Here is a 25,804-nt window from a genome sequence, read left to right as displayed (position 1 = left end):
TCCTTCCCTATTACTAGACAGCTGTTGATATCACCAAATATGTTTTAAAATCTTAATATAAAATAGCTGAATAAAAGGCTAATTTAATCTATCATTTTTTTAAAAAAAGGTTTCACATTCATATGGGCATCTGCTTGTTTGGTTTATGTTGTTTGCTGCAAGTAATCTTAGTACTCTTGCCATATAGACCTGCATCAAAAGATAAAAGTCTTCCAAATCAAACTAAGTACAAAATAAACTATGTTTATTATCAATGAATATCTATTTACTACAATATATAGCTGAGGCACTCATTTAACACAATCTTATTTGAGATTAATATAATGCTTTCATGTGTTAATGTCTGAATACCCAAAGGACATATAGCTAAAGGCTGTTTATTTCATTAAAAAAACCCATTTTTTTTTCTTTTCTTCCCCAAATGTGAAAGTATCTGAAAACAAATAGAGCAAGAACCAATCAAAAGGAATTCATAATCAGAATGTTTTCACGGAGTGCTACCATTCCCACTAGATAGGTACGCTACTGTATTATTATAATTTCTTTCACTGAAGATCTTGTTATCCACCAAAATCATTTTTAATATAACACAAGACAGGCATATGTTTTAATATATTCCTTCTAAGAATGAGAATATAGTTCGGCAGACTTAGGTTAACTTGATTGCTAAAATATGGAGCCAATAGTAACAGATATTAATAAAGGAAAATATTTGTAGCTCAGGATTGAAATGAGAGGTCCTTGGTGTTCTTGTAAATCTTGTAAATCGGTAAGTAGTATAATCTTTCTTAGCAAATAAGCATAAAACTAGAACAGAAAACTCTATTCATTCACACTTTCTCCTGCAATATATTTCCTAGCCAAATTATATTTATAATTAATTTTAGTAAGCAGCCAGTAATTTGAGATTTGATAAGGTTTGGAGAATTGTGGGGTTTTAATGGTGGGACTGAAGATGGCTCCATTTTCATGGCGCTAACAACCATGGCAAACAAAGAATTGGTGAATGGATCGGCTTTTGGAACTCTTCTCAAGATCAAGGAGACGACGAAGATCACTCACAAGTTTGCTGCATACCTAATCTCCCTGCAAAGAGATTGTAAAATAGCTTTCTCCAGAAGACCGAGATCTGGAATCTGGAGATGAGGTCGGAAAATCATCTTGCTTAAATTGGAGCTCAGCATCTTCAAGGGGACATTGCCTGTGCAATGCACTTCCTCTCTTCCTAAAGAGTGAAAGTGCCTTCTACTTCTTAAAGTAGTTAGGATTGATTTTCTAAAATTAAGAATCTTCCAAAGGACAAGTTTGATTATGCAAAGAGAATCTCCTTCTATCCTGGATGAAATAAATTATATGTAAATTTAAGGATTAAGAAGAAAAGCTTTAATTTTTGGAAATAGTAAAAGGGGGACTAGAGTGTGCATTTTGAAAAGTTAAGATGTTAGATGGACTTGAAAGAATATTTCCTGTGGGGTGTTTAAAACTTCATAAAAGAATATATGAAGACTTTGAAATTAACTGTAAGAAATTATCCCATGGGAAAGTTTTGCTGATTGGAAAATAAACAGATGATAAGAAGGGATTCTGAAGGTTGAGTAGAGGGAATCAAAGAGAGCTAAGGATTATAATTAAAGGAGAAGAGATCCATTAATATAATGAAGCAACACTATATAACTATAGAAGCAGTTAAGGCTGTTTAGGAAAAAATGTACTCAGAAATTAGGATATAGAACAACATTTTATTGTATAAAAGAGTATCCAAGACTGATTTGAATGTGGATTTAGACTTTTTAAAGATTACAAGTGTAACATTGAAAAAGATGCTGTGCATCTAAAAATGGATTGAAAAAATGCCAGAATATAAGAGTGATACGTAAAAGTATGCCACAGTGGATTTACAAATGAAACCAGTTGATGTATTAATAATTAAAAGGAAGCATACAAATAATAAATCAGAAGAATAATTTGGAAAGCTTTCTTATCTTGGATTTATGAAAGACATGTGCTAAAATTACTGAAGCTGTTCCTGAAAGAAGACAGAGACAGTGATAAGAAATCAAATTATGGAACTATATTTTATGGGATTAAAGCTTTTTAAATGTAAACAGAAAGAATAAAAAGTGTACTTATTTGACCAGGGTTAAAATATATATGTTGTGCATTCTGGTAGTTATTAATGTGATTTCTTTTTGACCTGGACTGAATGATAAGGTTTTAAGTGATAAGTGTTTATAAGTGGAAAGGGATTTTCTTTGCTTTTTTTCTTACAGAGAGATAAATTGGATTACAAAATGAATTTATTTATTTAAAGTGAAAATATGTATGTTGCTTCTGGTAGCTCTTAATAAAATTTTGCTGATTAAAATTAAATGATGAGCTTTTACAGTTTCATTATTGACATGGGATAAAATATGGGAAGAAAGATTTTTTTAATTGAACTATTCAAAAAGTTGTTAAGTTATTGAAATTGTTTATACTTGTCTGGATTCTACTTTGCAAACATTCGTTTGGTTTACAAATCTGTGAAGGTTATAAGGCAAGGATTGGTTGTGAAATTACTTTTCCAACATTGCCATAACTGCAAATGTTGCTAAACAAATCCTGTAGTAAATTAGGACTTCATGTATATGTTTTCATATGTACATTTGAATCTATATCTGCTTCAACTGCTAAGGCATAACTGTACAAGAGTAGACATGAATTAGGCGGCAAGTCTTATTTTTCTCTAGCGGGATTATTTTTTGTGAGCAATCAACATAAAAGGTTATTTTAACTAGTTTGAAATATCATATTCTCGACTTCTGCGCGTTCACCTTTTATTAGGAAGTGTACAAATGCTAATGAATCCAGTTGTCTTTTACTATCCAGTCCTTAGTAGGTACAATGTTTTCGTTTACTACCTTGTTCACTACACATTAGCAGTGAGCAAAATGTTTGTACCCTGATTTGTCACCCTACTATATTATCACAAATTAATTACCATCACAAAACTAGACTTAAGAAGTATTGATGATAGCAACATTTTGAGCCTCTGATTTAAAGAACATTTGCTTAAGAGAAATCAGTTGTCATGATTCTTAAACCTCTCAGAATAAGGCACAGAATAGAATACCATAAAATGTTCCATCTTGGTGATGCACAACTTCTGTAGATATAAGATTGGTTTTTACACACCCTGAACTTAGTTTGGTTTATTTAATGGAAAGCTTGCTAGCTTATTTATTTTCCTGAAGACTAAAATTAAGCCATGTACAATAGAAGATCTATTAACTGAAGTTCAGAGCAATGAAAGACTATAAGTATGTGTATATGTTGCAAGGTTAAATTCTATTCTTTTTGTATTCACTATTCCAAGCAAATGAATCTCTGTTTAAGGTAACAGGAGGCAGCTGAGTTACGCTGACATAATGGTTGTCTTTTGTTGGGAAAGTTAAATAAGTAAGTGCAGCCAAAGTCCATTTTTAGGAGTGGGTTTCAGTAGTTTTAAACATTAAATTTTTGTTTTAAATATATGCAAAGGTAAAGTATAAAGCCCTAACACCTGAAATTGCAAATTGATACTCCATCTAACCCGATTTTGGTATCAAAAAAGTGCTGGCTGGCTATTTACAGGTCACACTCTTTGTATCACTACCTTATCTAAATATGTATTGCAATGATATATGAAAACTTATTGCATTTGCTTAGAATGACTAAAAAAATAAATCATTTGCAAAGTTATTGCAACAATTTTCCATCTTAGAGAATAGAAAAGAATATCTATCTATCTATCTATCTATCTATCTATCTATCTATCTATCTATCTATCTATCTATCTATCATCCATCCACCTACCTACCCTACCTACCTAAACTCTGAAGGAAAAAAGCTGACTTCCATTAAAGAGCAATTATATATTATAAGCAATTCTTTTTCAACTTTAAATGAATATGTTCCTCATCTTGGTTTCTCTCCATCCATTAAATTCAGTCAAGTCAAATTATAAACTTGATGGTATTGACTATTAAGCTTCATGCAAGAAACATTTAAAACTGGCTTTAAAAGTACACTAGCATTATAGTTCATAATCTTGTATTTATTGCACAATATTTCAGCAATGGCACATATTTCACAAAATGTTTTTAACTTTTTCAGAGAAAGCAATAAATAAAGGCATATTGACTTTTCTCTCTTTTACAATGAGAGAGATTTACATCTGCTAGCATTTCTTACAATTTTCCTGTATATATAAGTCAGTGGTGGGTTCTAAATTATTTTACTACCGGTTTGGTGGGTGTGGCTAGGTGGGTGTGGTGTGACTGATTGGGCATGTCCAACGTGACATCACTCACGTACTCAGTCACATGACCCCCCCCAAGCCACGCCCACTGAAAACGTGGCTAAAACTTTTGGGACTTTTTGAAACTTTTTTTTTTGACACTCCAGCCCCATATCCAGGTCGGGATGTGTGGGGTGGTGGTGGTCATCTCGGATTTCCCTCCGTTGCCCTTCCTGGCTGAAAAGTGCCCCTTCTCGCCTCTGACGGGCCTTCCTTGTGGTTGCAGCCGGAGCAACCCACTCCGCTAGTTTAGGGCAGGAGACTCAGCTGCAGCCCAGACAAGCCAAAGAACTGCGGGGAGCCTCCCGCATGTTGCACCCCCTCCCAGCCTTCCCCCCGCACCTCCACATCATTTTTGGGCACCCAGTTTACTGGGCTGCCCCGATCCCTGTCGGGGCTCCAACGGCGACGGCTTTGGGAGATGCTGACGGCACGGAGGCGCGGGTGAAGGCTGGGAGGGGGTGCAACATACGGGAGGCTCCCCACAGTTCCTCAGCTTGTCTGGGCTGTAGCTGATTGAGGTGCTTTAGCAGCCATGAGCTGCGCTTTCCTCCATGTCTCACAGAGAGAAGCACCTGTTTCCCTCTGCTGCCCACAGCGCTTAGAGGAAAGCACGGCTCATGGCTGCTACTGGGCTGCCCCAGTTCCTATTGCGGCTCCAACGGCGGTGGCTTCAGGAGATGCTGGTGGCACGGAGGCATGGGCGAAGGCTGGGAGGGGGGATGGAACACACGGAGGGCCAAGTCCGCTCCCCTTTACCTCCCCACACTTGTTTACCCATCCCAGAGAGCTCGGGCTACGCCTCCCTCCAACTCAGCCGCCTTCTTTGCTGGCGTCGCTCCTGAGCAAACTCTTCCATTCTCGGCTGTTGCGAAGAAGAAGCAGCTCTGGGTGCGCCACACCCGCTTCGTTCTCTTTGAGAGCCGCTTTGCACCTTGTTTGCAAAACGGCTTTCAAAGAGAAAGAAGCAGGCATGGTGCACACAGAGCTACCGCTTCTTCGCAACCGCCGAGGACCTCTTCTGCTTGGAGCTCCAAGCTGCAGGGAAGGGGAGCGGCTGCAATGCCAGCAGCTTCAGTGGGCTCCTTCCCTCAGTGGTTTGTTTTCTTTTACCTCGTCTAGGCGACTTTGTCATTAAAGGCTGCTCCGCGCCTTTTGATCTTTCTCAGTCATGGAGAAAAGCAATCCTGTGTGAAGGGACTGAGCCTGCTGCTGAACTTGGAAGCCGAGAGGCTTCTTTTCCACCCAGCCACTGGCGCATAATGCCAGAAAGACCTCCGGTCACTGCCACCATCTTCGCGCATGCACAGCTTTCTTTTCACCGGCTGAAGGACTTTTCAGCATCCTGCGGCCAGGTGGCTAAAAGGCTTCTTTGGTCCGGTCAGCTTCGGGTGGGCAAGCAAGCAGCAACCAGGGAACTGATTCGGGGGTGTGGCCTGGCTGCCGTTACTACCGGTTCGGAAAACTACTTCCTCAAGCTACTACCTATTCGGTAGAACCGGGCCAAACCGGTAGCAACCCACCACTGATATAAGTGCTTTCAAAAAGAAAATATCCCTTCATATCTTTTTAAGAGCTACCTACAAATTAATTTTGGTGTACAGCAATTTATTGTCACTCAAACAAAAAATAAATAACTTGTAATAGGCAAATAACAAACAAAGGGTATTATATGTTATTAGATCTTTTTTTTTTTTAATTTGATTTATATGCCGCCCTTCTCCGGAGACTCAGGGTGGCTTACAATGCGTTAAGCAATAGCCTTCATACTTTTGTATATTTATACAAAGTCAGTTTATTGCCCCCACATCTGGGTCCTCAATTTACCTACTTTGGAAAGGATGGAAGGCTGAGTCAACCTTGAGCTTGGCGAGATTCGAACCTGCAGTAATTGCAGGCAGCTGGTCTTAATAACAGGGTGCTTTAGAGCACTGTACTACCAAGGCTCTGTTATCTTTACCTTGTTAAATAGAAAGCAAGTTTGAAATATGACAACTTTAATTAGTTATTCAAAATTTTTACCTAAGAAAATTGTAAAACTTTTGCAAAAGAATATTTATATCAGCTTACTAAAAGAGATAATTTAATTTTTAAAATTCGAAATATGTAATGTTATACAAGTCTGCTTCCAAATACATAAAATAAAAATATTTTAATTCCATTTTGAAACTAACATACACAGATGCTTACTTTTAAATTATATTAATTCATTTAATAGAATGAATAAATTGTACAAATATTCAATTCATCCAAATTAACTGATCTTTAATGGGAATTTTAGCAAAGGAAAGTTCCATATATTCAGGTTGTATAATTCTTCAGTTTTGAAGGAAAAAAAGATTATGTTTACAACGACTGTAGCTAATCTGAATTTCACTGCACAAATGAAATGGAAAATCACCACCTTAATTTCTTTTTAGTAAAGACAGTACATGTGGATGTTAATTGGTTTTCAAATTCAATAAAAATGAAACACATCCGCATAGTACATCCCCAATGCAAAAGTCTTCTATTGTCAACTTTTATCCTCAAATATAGAGTGCAATAGGAGAAAATTCAGTATAGTATATCGATATATATTTAAATACTAATAAATAGCTGGGAAACACAATCTATTAAAAAATCTCTAATAATGCTGCTCTTACTAAACAATTTCTTTAAATAGAGCTATAAAATTAATGTAATACCCAGAACAGTATCAAAACTCAAACTACAGGTGTAAGTCTACGTATTTGTACCAATTTGTATAAAACAAGGACATTCATTTTATTTAAATGAAAACATTACAAACTTCTCTCGTACAAATTGTATAATTGTCTTGCAGCAGAAATAATATAATATTATATATATACATACATACATACATACATACATACATACATACATACATACATACATATATATATATATATATATATATATATATATATATATAAAGACTATTACTTTTATATGTGTTAAAACAAGGGTAATAAAATAAATGGAGGAAACAAAAATAAGAAATAGTGTTTTCAAGACTATTTGAAACGAATTGGAAGCTGGATCCCATTTTGCTTAACAAATGCTTAGTTTGCCAAATTCCACGGAAATGAGAAGCATACCCATTTAAAACTCATCAAGAAAACATTCATTTTATTACAGGGAAAAAGCAATTATCAAGCTTTCACAAGTAAATCTAAAATCTGTAATTTTGAAACAGCAATAGCAATAACCTTATGGCAGGGATGGGCCGCTATGGCAACTTTACGACCTGTGGACTTCAACTCCCAGAATTCCTGAGCCGGCATGGTTACCAATCCCTGCCTTAGGTGTGCTTTTATTATGTGATTGACTTTGAGTAGCAGCTGATATCCTTTTGTCTGTGCTTTCTATGAGTCAGAAGCAAGCTTATTTAAATTACAATCCAGTCACTCTATGTAGCATTTTAAATTGGATTATACACACACAGGTCAATACAAACTGCAACCACAAATCCTTTTAATGCAGTCTTTAACCCCTCTTGAAGTATATATTTTATGTTGCCATGTCAATTGTATAGGAATACCATATACACATCTCAAATAAATTATATGGAATGCTCTTCAATGCAAACTCGTGCTTGTGTATTTTCATACTTATAACCTCAAAGAATCTCACAGTTACACAAAAGATGAACAGATTTGATTTATGTTAGTGTTTGCATGTAACTTGTTCTGAAGCCTCTTAGAAGGAGCAGCTATATGTGTGTGATAACACACCATTATATCAATAACAAAAACCCCAAGTAATCCAAACTATTGAAATGGTTTTTAAAAGGGTCTGTATCTTCTCTGATTTTGATCTCCAATTAACAGAAAAACGTGTTACATTTAATGTTTGTACTTTGCAGTAGTATATTTACAAGAAGAAATTTGCACTCAAATTTTGTAAACTCTGTAGCATCAAAAATGCATATACAATTTATGCAAGGGGAGTTAAATATTTTACATTAAAGAAAATAAAAATAGTTTACACCAGAAATATTTATATTGGGAAATTATATGTATTTGGAAAAACTCACAAAAATGTTAACATTTTTGCAACAGTTTAGAATAGCTATATCTTTTCCCAACATCATGTAAAAGTTTTATGAAGTAATTAACTGCTATTTTCAGGTTCATGCATTTCACAATGCGACTTTTGGAGACTACAATGAACCTGGCACAAAGCCCTATCAATTTTTAATATTTTTTTCACCTATTCCTACAGTATTTTTTTTTATTGGGAGCAGCCCAACAAGTAACCCAAGTTGATTATAACACAGGCAGCTATATAAATGTTTATATATAAATAAATAAAATTTAAGACAGTTGATTGATAGGTAAATACACTGCGTTCAGACAATTCAATTTAACTTCTCAACATTTAGTGGACTTATCAGTGTCAAACGCATCAGAATCAGGGGTGCTATTCAACAGATTCTGACAGGTTATGAAGAACCGGTAGCGGAAATTTCGAATAGTTTGGAGAACCGGGAAATACCACCTCTGGCTGGCCCCAGAGTGGGGTGGGAATAGGGATTTTGCAGTATCCTTTTCCTAGAGTGGGGTGGGAATGGAGATTTTGCAGTATCCTTTCCCTGCCCACCAAGCCACTCCAACCATGCCCACCAAGCCACGCCCAGAGAACCGGTAGTAAAAAAAAAATTGAATTCCACCACTGATCAGAATGGTAGTTCTTAACTCTTTCCTGGATCAAATGATGTTAAGAAACAAAATAGCATTTAGTTTACAGGATATTTATAAAAGAACATTAGGTTAAATAAATAATAAAAATTTAGTTTAGGCTGCATGCACCACTGTACCATTTTAAATATCTTTGCAACACATACATTGTATTGATTTTCAGTACTGATGGCTGGAGAAAATGTTTTTGTGGGTTAAGATAAATATGTTTATCTTAGTTAGGATTTCTATGGAAGAAGAGAAGAGGAATGATTCAGGGCCATGGGATGAAGGATGGAGTTGGAAACAGGCTGTCCAAAAAATAGTTATATGTGATGATAATGGCTTTTCCATGCTTTGCTTCCCTTCTGCTTCAGCAGAGCTTAGGTTGCCAAATTGGCCTTATCTTACTCTGTAGTGCTCTTTGCTAATGGCATTTTTTTTTTTTAATTTGATTTATATGCCGCCCTTCTCCGAAGACTCAGGGCGGCTTACAATGTGCTCAGCAATAGCCTTCATCCTTTTTGTATATTTATACAAAGTCAGCTTATTGCCCCCACAAACTGGGTCCTCATTTCACCTACCTTAGAAAGGATGGAAGGCTGAGTCAACCTTGAGCCTTGGCGAGATTCGAACCCTGCAGTAATTGCAGGCAGCTGGTCTTAAGCAGCTTAATAACAGGGTGCTTTAAACCCTTGTACTACCAAGGCTCTTGACATACCAAGGCATGTCAATCCAAAGTAAGTCAACACTCATCCAGGACATGGTCACAGCTGAAATGGCTGATCTGGTTGGGATGGAGTATTTGTGGGGACTGCAATCCTGTTTGATGGAAATTAATCCCTCCAGTACCTTCCCTGCTGCCCAGTTTCTTCTGTGACTGAACTGGCAAGGATAATACATCTAGGATAATCCAGGACAGTTCTATTGGAACCCTTCAATATCCATGCTGAGACTATCTGCTGAAGTCTGACTGATGTCTTTATGACCACCATTAAAATCATACAGCTGTCTCACAATATCATCAGCACAACACATTCCACAAGGAAGATTATCAATGTAATAATAGGCACAAAAATTAATTAGTGCCAGCCACGATGAGGGTGAATTGCAATGATAAGTTGAGTTACCACCACTTTACTATGAAGTGATCCCCTCATCATGAATGGCCCCAATTAATTTTTGATCCATCCTGTGACTAAAATTACATTGATAATCTTCCTTGTTGAATTGCAATGATAGGTTGCAACTTAGGATCAGCATTTCATCATGTGAGCATTTGGACTGCAGGTAACATCAACAGGACAGGAATTAAGATGAGTTTCATTAGTTGACAGGAGTTATATATCTGCCTATTTTGCACATGCTTGGATGGGATGGTCATAAAGTCTAGCTAGCTAGCATTGATGATGTTATCTAGTTTGGGTAATGAAATGTCTAAAAGAAAACAAGCAAGCTCATGTATTTTTCTGGGCTGATAAGATAATGATTCTGTCTTACCTTGTATATTGGTTTTTTCCTGTGTCATTGGTAGCTGTGATGATCTACAAGATTTTAACACTTTCTCACAACATGCCTTCCTTCTGCATTTTATCTTAACCACTCCCCTAAAATCCAAGAGGGAAGGAGCAGACTCCAAAGCTTTGGGGGTAATTAGAAAAAAATTGTGGTTTCCAAAATTGTACCAGATTACAATCTCATGCAAACCAGACCAGAGGAAGTTGAATAGAACTTACTGAATGGGAAGATGAAGAAAAGACAATTCCTCAAACAACCTTATCTAGAACTAGGCAGAGTCTTAAACTAGTACTTTAAATTGTACCTGGAAGCCAACTAATGCATTTTTTGAAGCAGTTTGTGTGCTACCATTATTCCAATTTTGGAGGTCTCTGGCACTTCTCCTATATTCACCTGCCCATTGTATTTGATACAGAAGGAAGCTTTTAGTGATTATGATGTTCAGTTTGTTGTTTATTAGACTGATGTACACATTTTGATCAAACCGCATGGGTCTCCATTGCAATGAAAGAAGATTTTGAGGCTGCTTTGACAAAGTTCCACTAAAATAAAATTGCCTGCATTTTCAAACTGATATTATCTAAGGGATTCCTAGAAGTTCTTGGGGATTTTCAAAGTCAACAGCTGAAAATTCTGTGGAGTTCTCAAAAGCAATATGAGAAAAGCTGAGGTTCTTCACCGTGGCCTTTTATATTGAGAATTACCAAGACAGCCTTTATTAGATAATGTAGCACTCACTGTCTTTAAAGGAATGTGTAAGCAATTTGGGATTATTGTTGATTCTAATCTCTCAATAGAGGTGGCCTTAGGAAAGCTACTTGTGAATGGTTCACCACAGTGGTGAAATTCAATTTTTTTTACTACTGGTTCTGTGGGCATCGTGTGGCTTTCTGGGTGTAGTAGGGATAGGATACTGCAAAATCTCCATTCCCTCCCCATTCCTGGAGGAAGGATATTACAAAATCTCCATTCCTATCCTACTCTGAGACCAGCCAGAGGTGGTATTTCCCAGTTCTCCAAACTACTCAAAATTTCCACTACCGGTTCCCCAGAACCTGTCACAACCTGCTGAATTTCACCCCTGGTTCACCATCTATGGCCATACTTGTACTGAGAAAGAGTTGCCACACAGAAATAGATGTCTGACTCTTTACTACTTTAGGATACTTTAGTTAACTCTTTTTTAAAAAGAAACATTAATTGTGTTGAAGATTAAATTTGTGTACTGCTGTTTATTAAAGGAGAAATAGTAAATATTTTAGTCTTTCTAAGACACAAGAAATTGTTAATATATCCTTGAAATCAATCTTTATTTCACAAAATTGTGAGAAGTTCTTCAAAATAGCCTTTGTTCAATACATTAAGAGTCAAGGTTAGCAGAAGAAGAGTGTCTGTTGGGCAGCAAGGGAGTAAAACTTAGATTAAGTGACAGTTTCATTATGTTTATTGATCCTGTTTCAAGTGGCAGTCCATTATTTTATGTCCACTACAAAGACAAGATCGCTTTAGAAGTAAAGCAACAACATTAGGTTCTATGTTGACATTCATATCTACTTCGATAATAGCAATTCTAGTCTCTAAAGTTTAGAATGCTAAAGTTTAGAAGAGACATAACCAGTTATCTAGCCAAGATGTTTGAAGGAAGGATAAACTGGATCTGTGCATAGTTATTATGGATATAATCCTTAGAATTCATATACACTATCTCTATATTTTTCATGATACTATCATGAATCAGTTCAATTGTAAATAAATTTGGCATGAATCTTGCTTTCATACTCAGGCTATGGGGATGTGTAGACTTCAAATCTCAGGATTCCTCAGCATGCTTAATTCCATACCATTTTCTTGGTATGAGGGAAAGTATCACAAATAACTGACTACATAATGCAACTTAATATAAAATGCACTTAATATAAAAGTTTCTATCAGCCAACTAAGCAGAAAACTGAAATTAATACTTTCCTTTGATTAACAATTATTTCATCTTACTAATTTTCAGCCTAACAACTTGAAACACTGTACTAATATTTAGTAAACCCTAATATTTAGTAAGAAAACTAGAGCTTATTGCTATGTCATGTAGAAATGAACTCCTGGTTAATTCAAATCTTCCTCTGCTTCAGTATTATAATTTTGGTTAACAAGCAAAAATACTTTTTTACTAGCAGTTTTTAACAATAAAAAGTAAGACATATTTGCTAATCACACAGAACTCTATCATTAGTAAATCAGTTCTTAGATATATGGAGTAAATGACTCTTTAGTCTAGTAAAGCTTTATATATTGTCTTCATAGAGAAATATTCTATGAAATACAATTACTTTCTTCTTACCAATGTATACATCTTACAACTATTTTCTTGAATAAGAAAATAATAAACAAATAAACAAATAAGAATAGGAATGGAGTGGGGAAGGTGAATCAATGAGATATATAGAATGAAGGAAAGACGAAGAAAAAGAATATGGATTTGGGGAATCACAGTAAAAAGGACAAGCCAGTTCATAATAGATCATAATATACACATGCCTTCATTGTTCTCTCACTCTCTTTCTTCTCCCTCCATACCAACCTCCCCCCCCCCCAAAAAAATCCCAGAGTTTGAGATACTTGGTGGACCAACCTTTTCACAAAGTGTCAAAAAAACAGGATTTGTAGAAGCAATAAAATATATTGGCCAGCTAAGTTTATCAATTTGGAAGCACTCATTCCCCCCCCCCCTCGTTTTTATCCATAGGTAGAAGACAAGCTACAACAGTTTTTAAGAATGCAGACAGAAACTCCACCAGATTTCTGTATCTCCTTTGAACTATCTAAAACAATTTAAAAACAGTGGATTTGATTTGACACTTCAAATTGCTTCAGATATGAAAGATTTGATTTGAAGGGCTGATTTGATCAAATTTCTTTAAAACTGAATAATCCCTTTGAAGATTCATACAGTCTTATTTTCTACAGAAGTGCTTCATTATTATCAGATCTTCATCACTCTTCAAGTCTACATTTTAGGAGGGACTTTGAATTTAAGAATGTGACACAGCAATCATGTCTGGCATGTATGGTATAATAATTTGGTAACAAATTACTTTAATAGATTTACTGGAGTCACAGTGATATATTTACAGTGAGTTTCTCCGAGATCCCACCCAATTGCTTTAATGAAAGGAAAGGAAATACCTCATATTAATAGAAATCTGTAATAATTGAATTCTTAACTATTATTTGAGAGCTGTATTTCCCAGTGTTCATTAGAGAGATTTCTAAAGCAGCCTTGTTATAAGGAATCTATGAAAGTTAAAACTAGCATTGTTTGTCATCTCTTTAAAATAAAAGCTGAAGTTCTAAGATTACAAATATAGGTCCTGGAATATTTACTATTTTTATTCTTTTTTTCTAATGTTATTTGACTTTGATTTGCATTACAGTGTGGTCCCCCCTCCCCATGACTCCATGCCCCATCAAAGTCATTACTGTGCAAACAAAATAAATAGGAATGAATGCAAAAACAGCTGAACAAACAAGTTATTTGGATAGCATCAGTGTTGTAAAACAACTAAATATTTTGCAAGAGCAGTCTTTATATATGTATGAACCTCTCTGCCCTGGTTTCAACTCAGTCTTATCCAAAGTGTGTTTCTTCTTCCAAATCAGCTGTTGAACCTTACAATAATTCATATTGATATTTGTCAGATCTTGCTTCTATTTTTAGTGCACAGATACCGTGTTTCCCCAAAAATAAGACCCTGTCTTATATTTTTTTTGAACCCTGAAATATGGGCTTGGCCTTATTGCCATGCGCTCAAAAGCCCGATTGGGCTTATTATCGGGGATGTCTTATTTTGGGGAAAACAGGGTATATTTAATTTTATCTTCTGTTCTGATATGAAAGTGATCGTGTATGGGTGATAATCTGTTCTGAATAATGACATAAAATTGAAAAAGATTCATCAATGATCTTTTGCCCTGTTCTCTTCATAGCTTAGCTAAGAATGGACTTACAGATTTCATGTTGGTTGGAATGCCCAAGTGGAAGGATATATAGTACTTCATTATTCTCACTGCTTAATACATTCACACATAATACATTATTACGGGAGCTTCCCGCTACTCCCGTGTCACACCACTCCTGCGCGAGCTGCACTGGTTACCAGTGGTCCTTCGGATCCGCTTCAAGGTGCTGGTACTTACCTATAAAGCCCTCCATGGCACGGGCACAGAGTACTTGCAGGATCACCTCCTCCTACCGGCCTCCCACCGCCCAGTGCGTTCACATAGGACTGCCTCCTCCTCCGGGTGCCATCGGCCAGACAACGTGGGCTGATGGCGCTCAGGATGAGGGCGTTCTCTGTGGGCGCACCAACCCTCTGGAATGGGTTACCCACTGAACTCCAGACGGCCCCCGACCTCCACTCTTTCTGTGGTGACTTGAACACATGGCTTTTCCAACAAATTGCCTGATCTGCTGGGAGTCTTAGTTTTAACTTCTTGGGGATTTTAATTGGATTATTTTAGTATTAATTTTATTGTTCCATTGTTTTATCTTTGTGAGCCGCCCCGAGTCCTTTGGGAGAAGGGCGGCATATAAGTATGTATAAACTAAACTAAACTAAACTAAACACATTATTTTTATCCACATTAATTGAGAAATGGGCAATGGTGAACAAAGTATATTGTATAGCCAGATCACTTCCTAGGTTTGATGGCAAAACCAAACCAAACCAAACCAAACCAAACCAAACCAAACCAAACCAAACCAAACCAAACCAAACCAAGACATGCACCTTTTAGAAGGGCTTGTTTTAGATACCCAAGAATTTGGAGAGTTTGTAGAGGGCACTGGGATTTTTCCCCATCTGCTGCGTGCCTTGTGGACTCTAGTAATTGGAAGCAGCCTGTTCTCCTCATAAAACTGTCAAAACAGCTTTTCTTTCTATAGTGATCTCAGAATGTACCCAACCTTCTTCAATAAATTCTGGGAAATGAATTTTTAGAAGCAATGCACAAAACTCAGGAACTTTGGACTCAGGAAGTCCAAAAATCAAGATGATTAAGCATTGATAGAAAGACAAATGGGGCAAGCCCATGACAGTGGCCGTATATGTCCTGAAAGCATGCAGTTTCCAGATCTCCAATATTATATGCTCACTTGTCAGTCTCACCACTGACAATGTATAGGCACATACATTAATATATTGAAATCATACAGAGCTCCACAGGCACTAGCATTGCCAACTCTACTCCTGGTTCATTCATTTGTGAAGATGGCAGACAACAACCACAATCTTCTCTAAATTTCTTTCAGCACAATTTCAATTCCCATCCCATTAAATACAGATTTTACTTCAAATAGCACAAGGGTCACATTGATTGTTCTTCATGAATTAAATTAAGCATCATTCTGTGGAATTGTTTGTCTCTGTAAAAATTCCTCATTTAGCAACTGCTTTTTGGTGACCACTTGCAGTTACAGCAGTGATGAAAAAGTAACTTTACAACTAATCCTCACATTTACAATATTCAAAAGAAAACTGAAGTAATATCACAAGCATATTCATGATTTCACTCAGTGATTACTACTTTGCTTAACAACTAAGTTAGCAAACCCATTGCTAAATACCTATATTTTCTTTTACATTCTTCTTTGCTCTTCTTCTCGCTTGATGAGCATCCTGTTGATTTTTAAGTGATTTCTTAAATTTAACATCAAAATAACCAGTGTTCTTTCAAACGCCTGTTTCTGTTGTAGCTCATTATGCCTAGAAAGTGGTAAATGTTGTGGAGTTCTTTGTACAATCAAAAATTATGCATAGTTCCATTCCAAATCCTTCAATCCATTTTATGTCTTCTTTAATCTCTTCTTTAAAAAAGCCAGACGTATCCTTATATTAATTATTAAACTGAAATCAATTTGCACATTAAAACCCCAGGATACCTGAGGAAAGATCAATAGCCTCATTGTGCTATTAAAGTAAATCTCTGATAATCCACATTTTAACAAAATAGCTATTATTCTTTGTTTTCTGTTCTTTTTTATTTCAATAACAAACTAAAATGGGTAAAAACAAAAATAAACATGGCCTTAATTTGTAGCCATTCCTATTAAACCTGATATTCAATGAATAATAATTACTATTTACTCTTGCAACAGCCTTCCATTCTGCATCCCTATTCATCAAATAAGAAAGGAAGAAAAGGTGAAAAGAAAAAATGCTCGTGCTTTAGTCTAATAATTCACTATTCTACTTCTATAATAAATGAAATTAGATACGGAATGTAGTTGAATCCTCTCTGATCACCAGAATCTAGCAAATGAACACTTTTTACATTTAAGACTCTAGCACACAATCAAAGGAGAGTTCAAATAGAATCCAAAGCAAAAGGATTACCAGAAACACAAATTAGCATGGGATGCTAACATTTTCTATATAGACAATATTCAATGGCTTGTCAATATTATAGAACAATTAGCTGTAGCTTTATTCATAGCCCAAAACCAAACTGCATTTCCCCTCTACAATACACTTTCACTTCCTCTTTCCAACTTCTTTCCTTGTTCCCATTTCATTTCTTTTAACTCCTTTTTCCCTAGCACATATTTTTTCATCCAATAGAAAAAGGAATGACAAGATGTCCCTCTGATACATCAAATAAATAAATAAATAAATAAATAAATAAATAATAATAATAATAATAATAATAATAATAATAATAGTACACATTAGGAAAACTAGGAAGACTCTAATGGTATTAGCATGACAGTGTGGTATGACAAATATAACAAAATCAAAATTAGTTTCATAGAGGTAAATATAGCTGTCACATCGCAGATGAATTGCCAAAGAAACTCCTTTTGGAAAAATAATGAAGTTTGCTAATGTTAATACGCACCACCCCTTCTACCAATTATTTTATTTTCCCCAGGACATCTTTCTTCATCAATTAATCCATGAAAAACCGCGAGTATCGGAGACAAGGGAAGACACTTGTATCAATGCTTGAATCTTAACTACAGCAAAGTAATGCAAATGGGAAACTGGATGTTGTATACAGATACAAACAGACTATTAAATAAAATTACATCTGATAATATTGAAGAATACAACAAATAATTAAATCTGTATTCATATTACAAGAGAACTATAATACAAAATGAACTCTAATCAGCCAAATTTGTTTCAAAATAAACAACAACAACAAGCATAACAATAAAACCAAACCAAACCCTACAAATAGAATAGTTTTAAATTTCTACATCATGGATATATATCCAGCAGCCTTAAAATGCTTTGTTTGGAAACACAGGGTCAGAAGATTCAAGAAATGAAAAAATAAAATATTCCTAAGGGCCTGGAACTCAGATTCAAAGGCTATCTAATATTTGGGGTTTATTTGAAGTAAGGTCTGGTTTGTGGGCTTAACAGAAATTGCTCCTGTCACCAATGAAATAGAAAGCATCTACAACTAGTGCATTGAGTTTAACATCAACCTCTCTACGATTTCTCAAAAATATAAGGAACAGAAAAAGATGACAGCATTTCTACTTATGAAGAAAAGTTTGGTAATGTTTACTAAGACATTTAATTATATAGTTCATCATTATATAAATAAAATCTGTTTCTATAATCTGCCAAAGTCAGTATCAACTTGTTGGACTAGCTTTGATACAAATGCTTATCACAAATGAATTGCCAAGAACAATGTTTTTGAAATGTTTTGAAAATTCAATATATCTAAAAAGCAATGAATGTATTTTATTAAAAAAAAACTCCTTATATAACTCTCAGTGTGAAATGCAGCCTAGGAAAACTCAATTCATGGATTTCATATAGTCAGAGGGTAATCCAATTGCAAATGTTAACAGTTAACTGTAAGTACAAACCATGGTTCTGTTATTATTAGCTGTACTATACATACATATATGCATATATGTATATTTGGCATCTCTAAAATGTATACACAAAATACAGTAATCATTTAATGTGCAATCTCAACCAGTACTTATGACTGGGGAAACCCTCGCACACAAAAAGAAAAACATCTCAACTGCTCTTCCAATACAGGACTAGGGCAAACTGATTGCAATCACAATATTTAAAAGATACTCTTTCTAGATGAAAACAAAGCCCAAGCTTCTAGCCTTCAATATACAAACTTTTAAGTATTACTATTATAATTCTATAGTAACTCTAATAAACTTGATACCTTAATAAACTAATTTTAAAAAAATATTATTTAAAAAAAACACTTACCACGCAAGACAGTAAGTCTTGTGGACACACTTATTTCTCCAACACTGTTGGATGCAACACATTCATAAATAGCTTCATCTCGTGGAGTTCGCAGTGGTTGTATTCTGAGGACTGATCCAGACCCATCATCAAACTCTATTACCTATTGAAGGAAACAACAGCTGTCACAGGTGTTGTTACAAACACCTACCTCTTGGGTTAATCCTGTATAAAGTAATAACTGGACTATTCTAAATTCCTCCTATGTAACTGTTTGCAATTCATAAAAGTGATGGTTTAAGTACAGTTAAGTGCAAAAATTAATGTGTTACTGAAACTTAGTTGACATTATGCTGATCTTTGACTTGAACACAATAGGACAATGATTTGAGCCATAAGAAAATAGTAGATACATATCTACAATTACTGCATCAGTTCTTTTCAAACTACATCAATATCCTGAATCTTGAAAATATCCAAAGATACTTTGGATCAACTGGCAGTAACAAATTAAAACCCCTGAGGTGAACCTGACCATAATATTCAGGGAGTTTCAGGCAGTAATCAGATTGTGACACCATACATGGATCTTAGTTTTCTTCAAGACATCAACTCTGAGGACATATTAGGACTACCATATCTGGATGGCAAGAGTTCATATGAATGGTAAATGACAATAAAGAAATAGAGAAAACTATTAATACATTACTGTCACCTAATGATTGTATGGACTTTTGCAGCTGATAATATAGTAGTCCTAATAATATTCTGTTTTATTTAATATTTAATTAATGACTGAAGGCAATGAAATTTTACAGTTAACTATTATCCAAAGTATTATAAAATTATTTGACAACACAGAAGCTATAACTTGCTAATACATCCTGCTGAAACTGGTATCCAATTATCAAAACAATCATTATTATTTGAATCTTTAACTACTGGAACAGAGAACACTCCCTTTCAGTTTCCTAGTACCTCAGTTTTGCCTATTAGAACAAATGAAATGCATTTCCATTAAAATAACGTAATTGGTTAACAAAACAGAGAAACTTTTACACTTATGAATTGATTCACCAGATTGATTCCTAAAACATATTTGATACCTCTGCAGAACTTGATTTAAGTTCAAACACTACTAGGAGAGAGTGAGGAAGTGATTGGTTAGGTGACTGTGCTGGGGAACTGAATGCTATGCAGAAGCATCTCTAATCAGGTTTATGCTTCTCTACCCTCATTTATCTGTGGTTGAATGTTATGGATTATACATTGAGAAAGGAAGAGGTACCAAAAGGAGGCTTATGGGAGAAAGAAAGTAGAGGGCAGGAGAAAAGAATGTGTCACAGGAATGGGGGAATATGCTGAGACAAATGGCAGTCCATTTCTGGGAAAGGTGGTCTTGGTGCCTAAGGCTTAAACTGTCTATGGAGATTCTCAGTCATCCAGGTCATGGTTATCCAAAGGTGCTTTTTCAAGAGACAACTTGGCTTTCTGGTTTTCCTTTGAAGACATTTTGCTTCTCATCCAAGAAGCTTCTTAAACATAAGTCCTATTGCCTCTTGAAAAAGCACCTTTAGGATAAGGCTTATACAGTTTTCTGGCACTCAGTCGCAGGTCATGATTTCAGAATTTCAATGGTTCTAGACTCTTGCTGATTGGAAGCCACCCAGAGTTTGTGAGTGGCTATATAAATAAATAATAATTTTTAAATATATTAATGGCCCTTTCTTCCAATCAACATTAACAAATGGCCCTTCTGTTAAAATAATCAACTACATGTGATTTCTGTTTCCTAAAATAACCTTCTAATGCGTCTGTTTCCAGACAATTAGAAGACATCTCTCACTGTTGTGCTTTATTATTACCAAACTTACTCTGCTGCATGTACCAAATCTGAATATATATATATATATATATATTCTGGAAAGATTCCCATGCAATATAATTTTCATTGAAAACATAGAAGACAGTGGTCCAAGAGAGATTGGCAAGTTTTACCCAAACAGAATAAGAACATGGCAGAAAACTGGTGACTTATAAACCACTTTTTCCCTTTTGCACTTCTAAAATATAGCTGTGTAGAAAGCATTACTTAGCTAGCTAAGGTATTTTTGCATTTAACATAAGAAAACGTAAGCTTTATATTGTAAATTTCTCCACACAAATACTTAGAAAAAATTATATAGCAAGCTTAGCAGATTGCAGCACTGTATCATAAATTACTCTTACCTGAACCTTTTATCTATATTCCTATTTGCATTAATTAAGATAAAGAAGCTTTCTTGATTTTCCTAATGTACCACCTATTTGAGAAGAAGAGGGAAAGTTGCCTACTAAAAATAATGTTTCCCATAAAAATATTCTTAGCAATAGGTCAACTGTCTGATTTACAAAGTGTTATCAGACCATCACTTGGTCTTGTCTACAACAGACAATGACATATTTAAAATATCTCTGACTGAGGGGGCACTGTCTGAAAATTATGATCAGGTCATTGATGAAATATGCTACCAAAGTTGCTCCAGTTGTTATTGTTTGTCCTTTATCCTTTCAGTTCTTCAAAAAAAAGTATGCAAAGCTGCAAAAGCCAAACGTATTTTGAACTTTAGAGTGGACACAAAGTTCTATATAAAATGTTGCATTGTCTGTTCTAGCTCCTGCCATTCCTGGAAAGCTGAAGAAATGTGTATTGATATACCTCTCTTCCTTTGTAATGCCATAACTCTCAACACACTATTTTTGGCCTTTCACTCTATTTTCTGCCTATTATCTCTGAATCCTAAAAAATGTATTGGATGCCCACCAGATGGCAATGCAATCTTAAACCCTTAAATATACATATACATAAACAACAAAGGTCAAACTTCTTCATCATAAGGAAATTTTAGAAAAATTTGAGGTTATTGTGTTAGGCATTCTAGAAGTTTTGGTTACCTAAGTATTTGGAGAATAATTCTTATTTTGTGCCTATAAAGGTACATATAGTCCTCGACCTATGATACAATTGAGCCTTAAATTTATTTGCTAAGTGAGACATTTGTTAAGTGGGTTTTTCCCAATTTTATGACCTTTCTTGTCACAGTTATTAAGTGAATCACTGCAATTTATAAGTTAGTAACCTGGTTGTTAAGTGAATCTGGTTTCCTCTTTGACTTTGCTTGTCAGAAGATCTCAAAAGGTGATCACATGATCTTGGGAGACACCCAACAGTCATAAATATAACCAGTTGCCAAGCATCTGAATTTTGATCACACGATCATGGGGATGCTACAAAGGTCATAACTGAAAAACAGTCATAAAGATTATTTTTCAGTGCTGTTGTAACTTTGTACAGTCACTTAATGAATTGATATATGTCAAGGACTACTTGTAGTCTTCAATTTACAATCATTCATTTATCAACCTTTCAAAGTTACAACAGCACTGAAAAAAGTGACTTATAACTATTCGTCACACTTACAATCTCTACAGCATTCCCACAACTAAGAGACCAAAATTTGGGTGCTTGGCAACTGCCTATTATTTATTATGACAGTTGCAGTGTCCCAGAGTCATGTAATTATCATTTGCAACCTTCTAAATTGGCTTCTGATAAGCAAAGTCAATGGGAAAAACCAGATTCATTTAACAACCATGTGATTCACTTAACAAATTGTAATGATTTGTTTTAACAACCATGGCAAAAAAAAGGTCTTAAAATTGGCCACGACTCATTTAACAACTGCCTTGCTTAGGAACAGAAATATTGGTCCCAATTGTGCTCTTAACTATGATTACTTGTACTTTCGTTACACAGAGCACCCATTCTGGCTCTTAATCAATACAAAACTGCAGAATAGTGAATATCCAGCTTTGAGCACTCAAGGTTCTTAATCTATCTTCTATATAAAGTTGGTTCAATTATTGCTTTATAAATTTTGTCTCATACTTTTGATATCTGCAGTGGGATAGAAAACTGTAAATTTTTTCTGTCACAGAAGACCGTAAATTTACTCTGTCACAGCCTAAGGAAGTATAAAGTGTAAAAGCAGATGCAATTTATACTGAGTTGCTTTCAGGGAGGCACCATCCATACACATATCCACTTTTGAGTATACGTTAAATATAGGATAATGTTTCCACATCCAACAAAGGAATAGGTCACAGAAAGCTTGTATCATGCTGACCTTTGCTTGATTATGCATGGAAACAGGAATGAATGGTTCAAAGGCAAACCTGATTCAAAATGCTACCTTCAGGGAATCCTATCTGAGTCTTCACCTTAACACCAACAGACCAACAAGTTTCTATTCAGGATTGTGTTATTATATATGTAATGATCCCATACTTATTCAGAAGCTATTGAACCTGTGTCTATGGAGATTCTCAGTCAATCAGGTCATGGTTGTCCCAAAGGTGCTTTTTCAAGAAGCAACTGGACTTTATAGTTTTTTCTTTGAAGATGTTTCGCTTCTCATCCAGCTCAGAGCTGAAGAAGCTTCTTGGATGAGAAGCAAAATGTCTTCAAAGAAAAAACCAGAAAGTCCAGTTGCCTCTTGAAAAAGCACCTTTGGGACTATTGAACCTGTGACATTGCAGTTTTTAATCCTACCGATTTAACCCTGTCTTTAGGAGTCAGGCTCATGATAGATGAGATGAAGAAAAGAAAAAGATTCGGTACCAACTAACATGGATTCTATTATATTACATATTTTTATTCAACAAAAGTTGTTCTCCATTATCTAACCACAAGATTGGCTCTTGTACATAGCATGATCAATCATATCCTACTCACAGCTATACATAAATAGCAATTAATTTCATCTGGTTTATATCTTGACCTTTTAGTCTGGCAAATATAAAAATATCAATTATAACTTTAATATTGTTGGAAAAAAATCCATTGTATTTATGTACGTATGTATATGTATAATATGTGTGTGTGTATGTACATATGAAACAATTATTATGTCAAGCATATAGGTAATTTTATATTTAAAAAGCCACATGCATTTTTCTATCTGGATAAAAAATAACAAAAAGATAATACTGGCATTTACATAAAAAAGCCCTGCTAAAATCTTTTGAGTGATATAGTAGATGAAAAAATTTTTCATTCCACATTTCATGAAGCCAAACAATGTGCTACCAAATGATGAAGGGTACAATGTTTATTTTGTCAAAGATCTGAATGCATAACACAATTTCTGATACTGAGTATATAAATTAAAGTGCTGCAAGTTGTAGTTACAAATACAAAATGTTGATTGCATCTAGGAAGAGAATATACATGGAAAGACTAGAGAGCTACTACATTTGTTTAGCCTGGAGACACACATGCTTCCTCTTAAAACATGCAAAAATCATTACGTATATTTGTTCAATTAGTTAACAAATATCAATAAACATAAGTTAAATTATCCAGAGCTGAAAAAGATCAGGCATTAATGAACAGTTGTGACAGTTCAGATTTATTGAGCAAAGAAATACTTAAGTAAAAATGTTTAATTAATTTAAACAGTTGACAACAGGTACTATGTACAATCTCACGCGTGCTCCAAAGCACACATTTTCTCTTTGACTCCAAAGTGTCCCAGTAAAGAACAATTATTCAGGCATATTTTAATTAAATTCTTTTAAACAACTGAAGCATGATTTAAATGTAGGATTCAAAGTGTAATTAAAGACTCATGGGAACACAGATAGACGTTCAAGAAAACTTTCATCAAGAGAATCATAACAGTGGTCTCCCCGGTCAAAAAAAGGAGAGAATAGAAAGGAAAATGCAGCATTTAACTATGGGTCTATGTTAGTGGTTCTCCATCCATTATTCGGATACATTATGAAATACAACAAAAGACAGTGTTTAGTTAATTTGCTTATTATAACATATTGTCAACTGCGCATTCTCATAATTCTTCTGAGCGAGGTTAAAATCTAATTACTATGCCTGGTTTTAGGATCAGGATATTTATGGTTGCTACTTCGTAGCTATTACAGAGGCTTTAACAGACAAAAAATAACTAGCAGTCAACACACTTGAATTGACAATAGGATCTTAAGAAAGATGATTGAACAGAGCTTTTCAAGTTGCAAAGAATCAGTGAAAATTAAAGTTTATTGGTAAAAGGCAACTGAGAGTTGGTTTATGATTGAATAAAGTAGAGCTTGGAGCTGTAAGAACACTTTTTTTTTTTTTTAGTTTGAGGGAACCTCTTTGAAAAAAAAGATCTTGAGGCTAAAACTGGTGGTCATAGCATAAAGTTATCCTGGTGAAGAAGTAATAAAATGCCAGTAGGATTCTGTAAGTAGTCTGGCTGAAGGGAGATTTTAGGCAAAGAGATCTAAAAAATAAATCAACCTGAAAATCAAGGGGAACCAAAAGAATGGAGGAAGAAAAATGTTGTTTCACATTGGTACTGTTTGGGGGAATATGGCTACATTCGGCTTAGTGAAACCTGGTTTCAGTGAAAAAATGATTGAGAGATTTCTTAAGTGTTATCAATTTTATCCCATCATATAAATTCTTAATTTTATTTTTATTTTATTTTATATTGGATTTCTATACCGCCCTTCTCCCTGAGGACTCAGGGCGGTGTACAGCCAGATTAAAAAACATGCAGAACAAATATTAAAAACAATTAAAAGATATATAAATTTGGCCCAATTAAAACTCATTTACCAATTAAAAACGTTTAAAACATTTAAAAAACAGTTAAAAATTTCATCTTAAGCCAGCCCGGCTTGTTTAAATAAATGGGTTTTAATAAAGTTTAGATACTCCAAATGATATGCAGAGTAAATAGTCCATGGCTACATAGAAGGACAAGACTCACAAGAGTTGTGGAGTTTTGTTTTTGGTCTGATTGCTTATATGGTGTATTGTAAATTTCACTAAAAAATAGCAGGGTTTTTCACCCAACGTTTTTAAAACGGGCATCTATACTAATGTTAAAGGCAAAAGAGTCAAGAACATAAGCAGCATTCTGAAAGAGAAACACGCTATCAAAATGTATTGTATATTATTCTTTCAACTCATCTATTTTCATTTTATTTATCAACATGCATGTTTTCTC

The 25,804-nt window shown here is 35.0% G+C and overlaps 1 protein-coding gene across 1 annotated transcript in view; it reads right to left on the bottom strand.

The window, feature by feature from the left end:
- PTPRD (protein tyrosine phosphatase receptor type D) overlaps positions 1-25,804 on the bottom strand; it is a 280,660-nt gene that overhangs the window by 212,032 nt on the left and 42,824 nt on the right. Inside the window, exon 3 of the mRNA XM_070935556.1 lies at positions 18,771-18,912. Within this exon, the coding sequence (XP_070791657.1) occupies positions 18,771-18,912 (142 nt within the window). The remainder of the gene's footprint in view (positions 1-18,770; positions 18,913-25,804) is intronic.

This window comes from Pituophis catenifer, unplaced genomic scaffold (genome assembly GCF_029215685.1).
Source record: "Pituophis catenifer annectens isolate HBS135680 unplaced genomic scaffold, rPitCat1.0.hap2 SCAF_2, whole genome shotgun sequence".
Lineage (NCBI taxonomy): Eukaryota > Metazoa > Chordata > Lepidosauria > Squamata > Colubridae > Pituophis > Pituophis catenifer.
Note: the sequence above shows the minus strand (reverse complement) of the source record. Positions and strands in the feature narration are given on the sequence as shown.